At 45.0% G+C, this 14,673-nt stretch overlaps 1 protein-coding gene across 2 annotated transcripts; it reads left to right on the forward strand.

Moving 5' to 3' along the window:
• The first annotated feature begins 3,324 nt into the window (after positions 1-3,324).
• LOC309638753 (small ribosomal subunit protein eS10) lies at positions 3,325-9,219 on the forward strand. 2 transcript variants are annotated; one of them, XM_082415087.1, is made up of 6 exons: positions 3,325-3,471; positions 4,330-4,479; positions 4,704-4,875; positions 6,358-6,435; positions 8,438-8,493; positions 9,129-9,219. In XM_082415087.1, the coding sequence occupies exons 2-6, from the start codon at positions 4,330-4,332 to the stop codon at positions 9,168-9,170; spliced, it is 498 nt and encodes a 165-aa protein (XP_082271213.1). In that variant the 5' UTR covers positions 3,325-3,471; the 3' UTR covers positions 9,171-9,219. The 2 variants fall into 2 exon arrangements, with proteins under 2 accessions (XP_082271213.1, XP_082271212.1); XM_082415086.1 differs by having other exon boundaries at positions 3,461-3,722.
• The last annotated feature ends 5,454 nt before the right edge of the window (positions 9,220-14,673 follow it).

The following is a 14,673-nucleotide window of genomic DNA, read 5'->3' on the forward strand; positions in this document are numbered from 1 at the left end:
GGATGAAGTGAGAGTAGCATTGACATATATACACTACCAAATGTAAAATAGATAGCTAGTGGGAAGCAGCTGCATAGTACAGGGAGATAAAAAAAGAAAAAAAAATCATCCTGGGTTTTTTCACCAGTGTGTCTCACAGGCACAAATGCAACAAAATCTAAAACTGAATCCATCTCTCCTAAACAATTTAATGATATTTCAGATAAGGAGAAGTATAGCTTATTGAGGTAATGATGCTGAGAAACCAGCTTACCCTTTGGAGGGAAAATTTTTACATCAGAAGACATTCCAGGAGGATAAAAGATTTATTTTTTAATTAATTAATTTATTTATTTATCTTATTTTTGGCTGAGTTGGGTCTTCATTGCTGTGCACAGGCTGTTCTCTAGTTGCGGCGAGCGGGGGCTACTCTTCGTTGCAGTGCGCGGGCTTCTCATTGCAGTGGCTTCTCTTGCTGCGGAGCATGGGCTCTAGGTGCATGGGCTCAGTAGTTGTGGCTCTTGGGCTCTAGAGCACAGGCTCAGTAGTTGTGGCACATGGACTTAGTTGCTCCTCGGCAGGTGGGATCTTCCCGGACCAGGACTCGAACCCGTGTCCCCTGCATTTGCAGGCAGATTCTTAACCACTGCACCACCAGGGAAGTCCCTAAAAGATTTAAACTTAAACAATTTAGTCACATAAAGACTTTGAATATTTTTGTAAGTGAACTGGGGAGTCCTTGGAGGATTTTAAGCAGAGGAGTGATGTGGTCTGAAGTTGTAGCAGGATCACTCTAGCCACGGTAAGGGAAGAGACCTGCGAGACTGTATTTCAGTAAACTGCATCCCAGAGCTGCTGCTGGGAAGTGAGCCATCACCCCTGTGTCTTCCTGCTTGCTGCTTTCAAGGTCTTCTCTTTGTCTCTGATGTCCTGCAAATTCATTATGATATGTTTAGGCATGGATCTGTTTTTATTTATCCAACTTGAGATTTGATGATCACAGTGACTCTGAAGTGTGTTGTCTTCCAAGAATTCTTTAGGTTACTGACAGTGTCTCTTTCCCATATTATCTCTCATTTTCTTACGTGACTTCACATAGACATGTATTAGACTTTCCCTCTCTGTCCTTCACACCTCAAATCCTTTCTTTCAACTATCCCATCTCTTTTTTTTCCCAGTTAATATATTTTTTATTAAAAAATTTTTTTACTGAAATATAGTTGATTTACAATATTGTGTAAGTTTCAGATGTACAGCACAGTGATTCAGTTATACATATATACATATATTCTTTTTCAGATTCTTTTCCCTTATAGGTTATTATGTAATATTGAGTAGAGTTCCCTGTGCTATACAGTAGGTCCTTGTTGGCTATTTTATACATAGTAGTGTGTATTTGTTAATTCCAGCCTCCTAATTTATTCCTGCCCGCACCCACTTATTCCATCTCTTTTAATCTCTGGACTACATTGTGAATGTTTTGTTTTTTCACATCTATCTTCCTTTTCATGATTTTTCTCTTAAAGTGTGTCAAATCTATTGTTTATTCTTTTTTTAAATTGTTTTAAATTTCAATCATTTTAGTTTTCATTACTAGGAATTTTATTGTATTATTTTCCAAATCTGCTTGACCAGTGCTTAGATTATGTTTTTCCTTGTTCCTTGTTTCTTGTTGTTCAAGATTTTTAAAAAATTTTTCTGTAAACATGTTATGAATACTTATTTTTTAACTTGTGACAAAATGCAGATAACATAAAATTTACCATCTTAACCATTTTAAGTGTACATATCCGTAGCGTTAAGTAATTCACATTGTTGTGCACCCAATCTCCAGAATTCTTTCCATCCTGCAAAACTGCCAAATACTTATTTTTAAACAGTGAAACCACAAAAATACTTGAAGAAACTATAGGTGAATATTTTTTTTAATTAATTTATTTATTTTTGGCTGCATTGGGTCTTCAATGGCCCCCTTTGCTGCGCGCGGGGTTTCTCTAGTTGGGACAAGCTAGGTCTATTCTTTGTTGCGGTGTGCGGGCTTCTCATTGCGGTGGCTTCTCTTGTTGCAGAGCACAAGCTCTAAAGTGCAGGCTCAGTAGTTGTGGTGCACAGGCTTAGTTGCCCCGCAGCATGTGGAATCTTCCCGGACCAGGGCTCAAACCCGTGTCCCTGCATTGGCAGGCGGATTCTTAACCACTGCACCACCTGGGAAGTTCCTAGGTGAATATTTATATGTTCAGATATGGAGTGACTTTTTAAGCATTGTACCAAAGTCTGAAACCATAAAGATCTGAATACAAAGAAATGTGAAAAAAAAGTGAAACTTCTTCGAAATACCATGAAAATTGAGACAAATGAAAAACTGGGAAAAATTCTTGAAAAATATGTGACAAAGTGTTAATAGCTTTAACACATAGAGTAATTTCAAATCAATAGAAAAGAAAAAACTTAATAGGACAACAGGTAATGGAAATGAACTTATAAAAGAAGGAACACAAATGCCTAAAAAGAAAAGAAAACTATTTAACCACAGAAGTAATCAAGAAAAGCAAATCAAAAGAGCAATGAGATTAATATTTCTTATCTATCAGACTGAGAAAAATGAATATCCAATGCCAGCAGGGTTAATAATGAGGAAGTGAGCCTTGTTAATAACAGCTGACCAGAATGTAATTGATAATGCCTTCCATCAGTGTGGCATGTGTCAAAAACCTAAAAATGCGTACTTTGTTACTCAACAATTATACTGCCAGGACTTTGTCCTAAGGAAAATATTTGAGAAGTGTGCAGGTGTGTGGCATCGTTAGTTATAATAGTGAAAAAATTCTAAAATATATATCCAATCATAGTGTTGATTAAACCATCCATCAGCGGACTACTACGTAGTCATTACAATTGAAGGTATTAATTAACAAGAAGAGATTCATGATGTATTAGTAAACGAAAAAAACAGGTTTCCAAACATCATACCACAACGTACATACAAAACATCCCATTTTTGTTAAAAAATACACTTCCTATGAGTTTGTAAGAATATATACCAAAATGTTAATAGCGATCCTTCGGTTGATGGGATTCTATTTTTATTCTTTTATTATTATTGTTATTGCAGTTATTATTATTTCGTCTGGTTTCTCTTTCCCCCCTCAAAGAGCGTATATTATTTACATAATAATAAGTTAAATTACCGAAGGGAAACAAAAGAAAGACGTAGTGACTTTCTAAAGGGCCTGCCCAAGCAATAAAAGTGACCATTTATTGATAGAGCACGCAGGGTCAGAAGCCCCCAGCGGCGGTTTCCACGTGCGTGCATCCTCAAGGCGGCCATGGTTCGCGGTCGCCCGGAGACGCCAGTCCCTCAGGCACCGCCGAGGCCACCTCAGGCAGCGCGCGGGTCCTGACAGGGGGCGGGGCACGGCAGCCCGGAAGAGACGCCGCGCCGCACATACCCCTTCCTTTCCAGCTCCGGCCCCGGACGCAACAACTGTCGTGGTGAGTTCCTCTGGAGTTCGGGTTCCATCGGCCCCCATCCTGGCCCTCTCGCCGCCGTAGTCGCTGCTCCTCCCCGGGGTTGCGGCGGAGACTGCTCGCTCCCGCTCCCCTTACCTCCATTTCTGAGCAATGAGAGGGGCCAGGGGCGCACTTCGCGGGGTAGTGGGGCCCTGGCAGGCGAAGATTGGCGTCCCAATAGCGGAAGGCGGAGGAGAGGAGGATGAAGCCCTTTCGTGGCGGGGAAGATCCGGGCGAGGCTAGGGAGACTGTGCTCCTCTTGCACGCTGTTTTTCGGGGCAGAACCCCGCTCCCCGACTTGCCTCTTTGCCTGGCCATGGAAGTTTAGTTTGGGAGAAGAGTGGCGGGCTGTGAAGGTTTCAGCCCTTTGGTTTGGGGTCAGCGGCCTGTCATGAATCGAGGGCTTTCTTCTGGGTCCTTCCCGTGCACCTGAAGGTACCGCCGCGCCCATTCCGCATTAGGTACTGTTTGTTGCTGATGGTCCCCAAATAGTCTGAGCGTACAGGATCTGCTTCCCGTTTTATACCTTTGTTGTGAGTGTGAAGGTCTTGCAGCAAGTGTGTACCTCCATCTTCGTTTTATTTTAATGTCCTGGCAACTTCTCACCTGAATCGTGTTTTCGAGGGTGGGGGAGGGAACTAGTCACTTTTGGACTTAAGTTAGCGGAGTTTGAATTCTTGTTTTTCACGGTGTGTTTGAGATTTCAGTCCATGGGACAGTGATTTGTGTGTGTGTGTGTGTGTGTGTGTGTGTGTGTGGTCTTTGGGGGTGATGAACTGGGTTACTGGCCCGTGGCCACACTGCTCAAAAAGGCTCTTGATAATCGCTTCCTTCTTGCAGATGTTGATGCCCAAGAAGAACCGGATTGCCATTTATGAACTCCTTTTTAAGGAGGGAGTGATGGTGGCCAAGAAGGACGTCCACATGCCTAAGCACCCCGAGCTGGCAGACAAGAATGTGCCCAATCTTCATGTCATGAAGGCCATGCAGGTAGCCGGGGGGGCTGCTGGAGTGGGGTGCAGATGGAGGGATTTTCCACCTGGTGTTCAAGGCAAATTCCAAGGAGAGGTCAGGACAGCCAGAGCTGCTTGCTGCCTTGAAGGGCTGTGAGGTAGATACACCGTGAAAATTTGTCTACTGTGAAGTTTGGCTTCCCATTTGCACTGCTTTTCTAGCCTCTAGTTATGTCTTAACCGTGGTTTTCTGTCTTACAGTCTCTCAAATCACGAGGCTACGTGAAGGAACAGTTTGCCTGGAGACATTTCTACTGGTACCTAACCAACGAGGGTATCCAGTATCTCCGGGATTACCTCCACCTGCCCCCTGAAATCGTGCCTGCCACCCTGCGCCGCAGTCGTCCTGAGACTGGCAGGCCGCGGCCCAAAGGTATAGTGCCCATATAATGCCTCTGAAGGCATTCTCTGAAGTTGCTCTTTCCGGGGAGAGAGGTGAAACTGGGTTTTTTTGTGGGGGGCATGGAGGTGGTCTTAGTAATATAACATTGGAATCAGCTTTTGAGGGACTCTGGCACGCAAGACCTAGGTCAAGTCCTAGAACCTTTAATGGAACTGGAGTCAGGTCTTCAGAGAAATGGCATTAAACACAGGATATTAGTCTGTGGCAAGATAAACGTGGTAGAGTATTACTGAAATTTTCTCCTGAAATTTTTCCAGTAGAGCGAGGTGCTTATCCCCCCCAAGAAATCCAAAGCAAAGCTGTTTACCATGTGAAATAAATGAAGAGTTGTCTAGAGTTTCTTGGCAATGGGAGCAAAAATAATCACAACAGATAGGGGAGAATGGATGTAGAGAGTGCGTGTGTGTATATTAGCAGTGTGCAAGGGGTCTGTGTGGGGGGAATTACCTTCTGACTCGAGGTCATTGTTGGCTCACAGTTGGCTTGTCAGGGCTATGGTTCCTTTTCCTTAGGTTTTGAAAAAACTTGTCACTGGAACTTTGTAGGAGGGGCAGTTTGTGAGTTTGATGAGGTGAGATGCAGAGATTCCTAAAAACAGGTGATCATCAGACTGTCAGGTTCCCTGGAATGGTACTTCATGGAGCTCAGGAATCTGCATTTTTTATGAAAGCTCCCTAGGTGGTTAGTCAGGATTACATATCTTTAGAGCAAAGGTTCTTCACTGCATCTTGGAATCTTTGGGGGCATGGGGGTGTTGCCAATGCCATTGTTCCCACACAAATTCCAGTTTGCCATAGGTGGGACCTGGCGTTTATTTACTTTGACCACTTACTACGGATTGAATCTTATTTTATTTTATTTTTTAAAAAGTCCATTTTCAAATCATGAACTCTAGGTAATTTTCCAGCATAACAAGGTAGAATACTAGATTAACCTTTCCGTGTTTGTGAGAATGTTATCCCACAGCCTAGCGAGACCCGAGGAGGAACTAGACGATTCTCAGTGGCCTCTGTATTTATATACTTATATTGGAGGTGGGGCTTGCAGCTTATGGTGCCTCCTTTCCTGTTTGCACAGGAAGTTTTCCATTTCAGAGATGGGTCAAGTTCAAAATTTTGGCTAGTCAAATGTTTGTAGAAATGGCTGGATTTCTTAATTTGCCAAGGAATTGGAAAATGTGTGTTTATGCTGAGAAATACAGTAGAAAGCAAACTTTTTGCAGGTGTATGACATTTTAATTAAGATGTGCGTTTTCCTAGGTCTTTGAGGAGCCAAAACGTCAGCGATGGCAAGTTTCTAGCTGACAGTTCTGGGTGTAGGAGTTCCTGTCCCCATTAACCCATTATAACTAAGTGTTGCCCAGTGAGAATGGAGAGCAGTTCATTCTTTTGGCCTGAAGGGAACAGAGTTCCCACGTTGCCCTGTGTTCATACTGTGGTTTAATTTGTGTAGGTCTGGAGGGAGAGCGACCTGCAAGACTCACAAGAGGGGAAGCCGACAGAGACACCTACAGACGAAGCGCTGTGCCCTGTGAGTAGCATCATCTGTATCTGGGTATTGGGGTAGAATCTTGGGATTCTACCCTGGCTGGGGCTCGGCCCTTGTAGATGCCAAGGTAACCAGTAAAGATCTTTCATGTCATCTCAGATCATCTCCAGCTGGAGTCCTTTGTACTTCTTGTCTTATGCAGGGATGGGGATTAGAAGGAAAGCCCTTTGAGCTGGGGACACCGAAGACTTTAGCTGAAGACATTTAGAGCAAAACGGAAGATTTTTAGGAAAGCAACATGCTTTCTTTGTTTTGTAGTTGTGTTCCTGTGTTGTGCTTGAGGGCAGGGCCCACTCACATCACCTTTGTTGCTTTTTTATTGCAAAAATAGTGCAAAATCTTGTTTTTAAATAGCACATGTTTGCGCTGATGGGAACAACAGACGTCTGTTCATTCAACAGATGTATACTGAGTGCCTATGGTATGCCAGACACGATTCTAGGAACTGGGGGGCTAGTAGTGTACATGAGAGACAAAAGGCCCTTCTCTTGTTGAACTTGCATTTTAGTAGTAGGGGATGGATAAACAAAAATAAGTATATATCATGTCCATCATGGGTGCTATTGGGGGGGAGGTGTGCAGTTTCCAATTGGATTTTTAGGGAAAGTTCTGTCAGTGAGATTGAAGCAAACATCTGCAGGAGGTGAGGCTACCTGGGGGAAGAGCATTACAGACAAAGGTCCTATGGGGAAGGCACCTGACTTGTCTAAACAAGATAGTGGGAGAGTCAGATAAGGATGTAGGTCTCATAGTTCTGTGGGCCATGGTATGACTTGGGATTTTACTCTGGAATAAGATGGGGAGCCATTCAATTTGTTTTAAAGAGACTATGTCCTTGCTGCAGAAGCAGTTAATTGTGATATAAAAGAAAGGTGTAAAGGGAATTTTTACTAACTTTTACTGCTCTTGCCTCCCTACTTGTGGTGCCTGATTCTTCAGGTGTGAGATAGAAGTGAGCAGTTAACCTAAATAGCTTATAGGATAGTAGTAAGAAAGATTTCCTCCAGCAAACAGGCTCTCAGTTCAGAGAAAGTTCGTGGTCGCTTTTATTAGAAGTCAAACCACACGAGGAATCAGCCAGAGGATGTGACAGTTGGTCCCCAAGTTGAGGGTGGGGGAGTGAGCATTTCAGGGAGAGATCGGCATGAACAAAGGTACGGAGTTGGGGAGGGTACTGTGGCTCTGGTCAAAGGGCCAGGGGGTGAGCAGACAGGAGCCTGTGGTGGGTGTGGTCTGAAATGGGCCAGAGGGGGGCTCCGATTTGAATAAGACTTACTGAAACTGCACTGACTGTTAGCCCTGCCCCTCAAATGTAAATTGTAAAATTTCCTAGTGGTCACATTTAAAGCAAATAGAAATGGTTTATGTGGATATTAATTTTTTTTTAATCCCAGTATATTTTGAAATGTTATTTTAATATGTAACCTGTATAAACATTGAGATATTTTGCATTCTCCAAGTCTTGAAATCTGATGGGTATTTTGCACACATCTCAATTTGGACTAGTGGCTGCCATATACGACAGAGCAGCACTAGATCTTTCATCTTGTTTGCCACTTTCCCTTGGTCATAATAAAGTTGCTTTTTGCTTCTGTGGGCCCTTCACCTCTTAGTTCCCCCTTCATTGAGCTCCCTCTGAGCTAGGTGCTGGTCTGAAGCGTGGAAGTAACTCAGTGATTGGAAGTGCCATATAGGAAGGGCACATAATCCAGACGTCATGGTCAAGGCAGCCTTCCTGGAGGAGGCAATAGTTTTGGCTGTGAGTTTTGTAAGGTGACTTAAGGAAGGCGGCTGCCCCAGGAGAGGGATGGGGCAGAGGTGGCTCAGAAGATGTTTCCCCACTGCAGGTTGTAATTTACTTGTACTTCATGGTACCTTTGCTGACATGGCTTTTCTTGCAAGATTGGGTTGGGTGACTTGTCTGTCCTTGTTCTGCAGTGGATCAGATCATATAATGAATCTAAATCGGTGTTTCTCATTCCAGCTGGTGCCGACAAGAAAGCTGAGGCCGGGGCTGGGTCAGCAACCGAATTCCAGTTTGTAAGTATCCCCTTTTTGCTCTTCATAAGCAGTCACTATTCTGGTCTCAGCCCTTTGGATCTGCATGTCCAGAGATGCAGTATAGTGTGGTGGGTCCCACTCCTCTTCCCAAACACATATTCCAGATAGGTTTTTATATTACGGCACAGTATGCAAACATCTGTAAATATATAAATTACTGAAACACGTCTCACAGATCAATACTACATGAAGCATAGTGGTATTTTCTAGTTCATTAATGGCCATCATAGGCTCCCTGGATTAGTTTTGTGAACCAAAGCAAGGTTGAAACCAGAACACTGGAGATTGAGCAGGCTCTAGACTCCAGATGGTGTGGTCTTCGGCAGGTGCCCCTCTGTGCCTGTTTCCTCATCTATGAAGTAGTAGCTATCTCAAGGTAGTTGTGAGACTAGTTAATCCAAGTAAAGGATTAACCCCGGGGATGGTGTATCACTGTTGGGACAACAGCTGTCCTGGGCAGCAGGAAATGGGCCTAGGAGGTGAATGTGGCCCCAGAGCCTGTAAGAGGCAGGGCTGGGTTCTTTGAGCCCTTACATACGGGGACCTCTCCAGTGATGATGAGGCCTGTTGCCTGGCATACCACTTATGCTGATGTCATGTGTTTTTTCTTGCAGAGAGGCGGATTTGGTCGTGGACGTGGTCAGCCACCTCAGTAAAGTTTGGAAGAGATTGTTTTGTGTTGAATAAACGTGTAGCCAGAAAAGATTGATCTGTGTGCCCTGTTTTGTGCGTTATGTAGCCTGAACAGGACTGGTTTAAGGATCAGAGTGTTAAGTGGGGTAAGACCGGGTTGGTTTTGGGAGTTGTCCTTATCCAGGGTGACATCACTTGTTGCTGTTAGAGCTGCAGTACTTGGCTTTGACCTGGGCCCTCTTTGCTCCAGCATAAGCCTCCCTGTGGCGTCCTGTCCAGTGTGGTTAACCGTTCTGGGAGGTGGTTGGAAAGCTGGGCGTCTACCACACCAGCCATGCTGGCTCAGCTCTGTATGGTGGGAAAGTTGCTCTTCTTGTCCTGGAATTATTAATCTTCAAAGCTCAGGGTTTACAAGAATCAGGGAGAAAACATTGCACAAAAACACCCTAAAGGGACTGCCCAGCCTCCCCCCCAGGAATACTAGACAACTGGAGGTCTTGCTATCCCAGGGCTCCTTGAAAATGGGAAATCCACTGTCCCATTTTCCTGGGGTTTGTCAGTGATGACCCAGCCTACGACATGAGTAAATGGGCAAGAACAGTGTGTTGGTTTTCTCTTGGTGGGGCCAAGTGTCATGTAAGTACCCAGAGGGGTTTGATGGGACCATTTCTGTGGGCCTGCACTGCAAACACCACATGCTTGGTGCAGTGCCAGGAAGTGAGCCTTGAAGGTGCAGCCCAGTAGAGCCCAGGGGCCCAAGCCTGCAGGCAAGTTTGCTGGGTGAGATACCAACTTTGACTTGCAGGTCAAACCTGGGGTGCTGATGGTTGCAGTAAATCTGCACTTCCTGCTCAGAGGTCAAAGCTTTTGAGGCAGCAACTCTGGGTCAACCAACAGGCCCACCAAGGTAAGGAAAGCCAAGCCAGCAAGACGGATAACTAATAGAAGTGGCTCTTCTCAAGGGGTATGGGGACTTGGGAATAATTTGTGGGGTACTATGGGCCAAGCATTGTATGGAGAGGGAGGATAATTAGCCAGGTGAAACTGATAACTGATAAAAATCCTAAACTGCACAGGTGGTTTTGCACTGGTAACCACCTATTTCAGTCCTGACCGGCAGTTGTAATTTAGACCACAAGGTGGCAGCGGACAGCAACCCTGAATGTGCACTTACGCTTAGTCCTGGGAGGTGAGCTTTGTATTCTGAACTGCCAATGAGTAGAAGCTTGCTTTGGCAGAAGGAGGTGGTGTTGGGGGAAGCTGTTTCAGAGCAGCCTTGGCTGCCTTGCCAAAGATTGCTTTATATCCAATTTTTCTGCTGGCTCGAGGGATGTCAAGTGGTTTGCCCGTGTTCACATGCCTTGTGATTGTTTAACCTGGATTCTACTGTGAAATGTTAGCTCTCAGCTTTACTGTTTCCCACCGAGGCCAGCAAGTGAGCAGATGGGTTTCTTCTATAGCCTTGGTGATTTTGTAGCCCTAAAATGTCACTTTTTCAGCTACGGCTCTTTGCCAACCTTTTCTCTCGTGATTTAAATTAGTTGCAGAATGTGTTCTCCAAGATTACCCATGGACTCTGGGAAAACCCAAGGAATCTACAAAGTAGAGTCAGAGCCTACGGATAAAAATATACAGATGGAGGTGGTTCTTGCCTGCCAGCCCCCCTCCCTCCCCTACCTTGGTAAATTGAATGGCCCCTGCCAATCAATAATCATTGACTAGCTGCTTGGGGATCAATGCTGATAAATGCTCTGGGAAACAGAAGGCTTGACATTTGCCTTCAAGGACCTCACTGTCCAGTTAGGAAAGCAAAACCAAAGCTCTACAGTTGGCAAATTGTTAGTCCAGACTGAAAGGAAATGCAGGGCAGGGGCAGTGAATGAAGGCTGAAGTGACCCAGAGGTGGGTGTGTGGAGCAGGGGAGGGGTGAGACCAGTCAGTATCTTGAAGAGGTCTGATTGGAAAATAAAACTGTCAGGTGGTGTCTGTGAGGTTATGAAGCAGATGTCAAAAATTAAGGTTTTATTTTTTAAATGAGTTTGGGAAAAACAAATGTTTGTTATGAATGCCTGAGAGGGTCACTTGGGGTGGGTGGAATCCGAGGGGCAGAGAGCAGCCCCCCTGGCCACCTGCATGGGCACATCCATCACTGGGCGAAAGCTTTGGAGAAGTTTTGGCCTCTTTTCCAGGGTTGGTTTCGAGGCCCATGAAAGCCTGGCATCTGCCCACCAGCCCCATATATGGCTCACCAGCTAATCCCCACCACCACTACCACCAAAAACAGGCTCCAAAGGATTTTTAAGGGATTTTGGAAGCTGACAGCTGAAGGTACATTTTCCTAATACAAACTTCCCTATATGGACACAAATCCCCATTCCCTGAAAAATACGGTCCCCTTATAGGGAGTGCCAATAACAGCTTGAAGTCTCTTGGTGGGGCCAAGTGCCATCTCATAAGTGCCCTGGTTCTTTAGAAGTCCAGATTTTGGTTTGATTAATAGACCTTTGAGAAGCAGCTACCATATGCCTATGTTGGGTGCTGGGAGACAAAGGTGTTTTTGAGAAGGATACATCCTCTAGCCCTGAAGACGTGAGGGCCCACTTGAACCCTCCCTCCACAAGTGCCTCACCAGGCCTCCAGCAGCACAGTGTGGGTCCTAGGAATTCACCATCCCTACCCTTGTCTCCAGAAGCCAGGCCTGTTCAAGTGAGAACTAAAAGAAAAGAGGCATGCCTGTGCCCAGACTGTTCTCCAAGCTTTGGGAATGCAGCCTGTAGTAGCCACACAGCAATGCAGGGTCATGGGCTCCCATCACATCTGCTTTGATGCTGAGCCTCAAAATGGATTTATCAGTTCTTAGACCTGGGAGAAATGAGATGGGAGAAAGGAATCTTGCTGATAGGGCTAACTAGGGCAATTGTTTCAAAGCCCACAGATGAAGCAGACCTGGTTTAATCTGTCCTGGGACCAGGTTTGCCCAACTTTTCAATGAATGTAAAGCACTCCTGGCTCAGAGGACGGATCAGTGACTGAGGTGAGAGATGGCCTTTTGAAAGGTTGGGCTTTCAGGACAAAGTCTCAGGATGTTATGGAGGGAAGCGGGGGTCTGCTGGCGGTTAGGTGACTAGGCTGGGTGTCGGGGCAGGAGTGTAAGACAACCTCCTGACCTGGCCCTCTCTCCTCCACCTTGCCTCGTGCCGCCATGAACTTTCCCGGAGCCAGTGCAGTGCCCTCCTAAGAGGTCCCCTGCCTCTAGCTTTGCCTTGATTTCAACTACTGTCCCCACCTCAGCCACAGTTATTTTTCAGAAACAGATGTGAACAAGCTACTCCTCATCTTAAAATCCTTCCAAAGTTCCATGTTGCCTTCTAGAGTCTTCTAGAATCTAGACGAATGCCAGACTACATGCATGGCCTAACAGGTTCATCTGCCTACCAAAACAAGGCTCCAAGTTCCAGAATCCAGCTACACTGACGCCCTTTCTCAGCTTCAGGTTTTTTTGCATGTGGTGTTACATATGTGGGGAAACTCTCCCACCCCCACCCACTCAGGGCTCTTGTTCATTCTTCAGATTAAATATCTCCTCTGAGAAGCCTTTCCTGACGGAACCCACCTGACTGCAAAGTCTGGCTAGGGGTTCCTCCTGTGCGTGCCCGTGGCGTCTCAGCTCTCGCAGGCTGGGTGGAAACTGTTTGGACACTGGTCCGTTTTCTCTCTAACACTGAGCCTCGCTCCAGTGGCCTAGCTCAGAGTCTCATAGGTAGTAGCTCCTTTTTTTTTTTTTTTTTTTTTAATATTTATTTATTTATTTATTTTGGCTCTGCAGGGTCTTAGTTGTGGCACGGGGGATCTTTAGTTGCGGCAGGCGAACTCTTAGTTGCACCATGCATGTGGGATCTATTTCCCCGACCAGGGATTGAACCCAGGCCCCTTGCATTGGGAGTGTGGAGTCTTACCCACTGGGCCACCAGGGAAGTCCCTAGTCTTTTTTGTTTTTAACTTTTTATTATTTTATATTGGAGTATAGTTGATTAACAATGTTGTGATAGTTTCAGGTGTACAACAAAGTGATCCAGTTATACAATTTCCCGTTTAGGTTGTTACATAATATTGAGCAGAGTTCCCTGTGCTATACAGTAGGTCCTTGTTGGTTATCCAGTAGCTCCTTTATAATTATTCGCTGCATGAATGATGTCCTGGAGGGAGTTATCTCTGAGAAGCCTCCCCCTTCTGTAGAAAGAACACTGGTGGGGAAAACAAAAATCTCTGCAGGAGCCTAAATTGGGAATGCAAAAGTGACTGTGACACGTCCTGACCGTGGAGGTTCTGCCAGAGTTGGGGATACAGACCTAGAAACTTACACCAAGTGGTAAGTGGTCCAGTGGCTATGGTTGGAATTTAACTGGTGGCTTCTGGGGACGAGGGAAGCAAACATTATCAAGAGGAAGTCCTCCCATAGTGGGCCACCGTGACCTTCTGAGCTGAATCTTACAGTTTGAACTAAAGTAGCGTGAGGCTGGCCCAGGTGATGTCTCACAGAGTAACTGGAGAAGCAGCCTGGGGCTCCCTTCCCCAAGTCTAGGAGTTTGTATTATTTTTATTCTTTTACTTACTTTCTTTCAGCTTTGTTGAGGTATAATTGACATGTAATAAAATACATATACAGACATACTTCAGAGATATTGCAGGTTCAGTTACAGACCACTGCAATAAAGTGAATATTGCAATAAAATGAGTCACACGAATTTTTTGGTTTCGCAGTGCATATGAAAGTTATGATATGCTATTAAGTGTGCAATAGCATTGTGTCTAAAACACAATGTACATATCTTAATTTAAAAATGCTTGGGACTTCCCTGGTGCCACAGTGTTTAAGAATCCGCCTGCCAATGCAGGGCACACAGGTTTGAGCCCTGGTCCGGGAAGATCCCACATGCTGCAGAGCAGCTAAGCCCGTGCACCACAACTACTGAGGCTGTGCTCTAGAGCCCGCGAGCCACAACTACTGAGCCCGTGTGCCACAACTCCTGAAGCCCGCACGCCTACAGCACGTGCTTCATAACAAGAGAAGCCACTACAATGAGAAGCCCAAGCACCACAACGCAGAGTAGCCCCTGCTCGCTGCAACTAGAGAAAGCCCATGCGCAGCAGTGAAGACCCAACGCAGCCAAAAAAAAATTTTTAATTTAAAAAATTTAAAAAAGCTTTATTGCTAAGAAATGCTAACCATCATCTGAGCCTTTAGTGAGTCATAGTAGTAACATCAAAGATCACTGATCACAGAGCACCATAATAAATAATAATAAGAAAGTTTGAAATGTTGCAAGAATTGATAAAATGTGACAAAGACATGAAGTAGCAAATGCTGTTTGGAAAAATGGCGCCGATAGATTTGCTTGACGCAGGGTTGCCACAAACCTTCAATTTGTAAAAAACACAGTATCTGTGAAACTCTGTAAAACGAGATATGCCTGTATTTAGAGTGTACAGTCTGATAAATTTTGACATGTATAAGCCCATGAAATC

The sequence above is a fragment of the Balaenoptera physalus genome, assembly GCF_965194825.1.
Source record: "Balaenoptera physalus genome assembly, chromosome: 11".
NCBI lineage: Eukaryota > Metazoa > Chordata > Mammalia > Artiodactyla > Balaenopteridae > Balaenoptera > Balaenoptera physalus.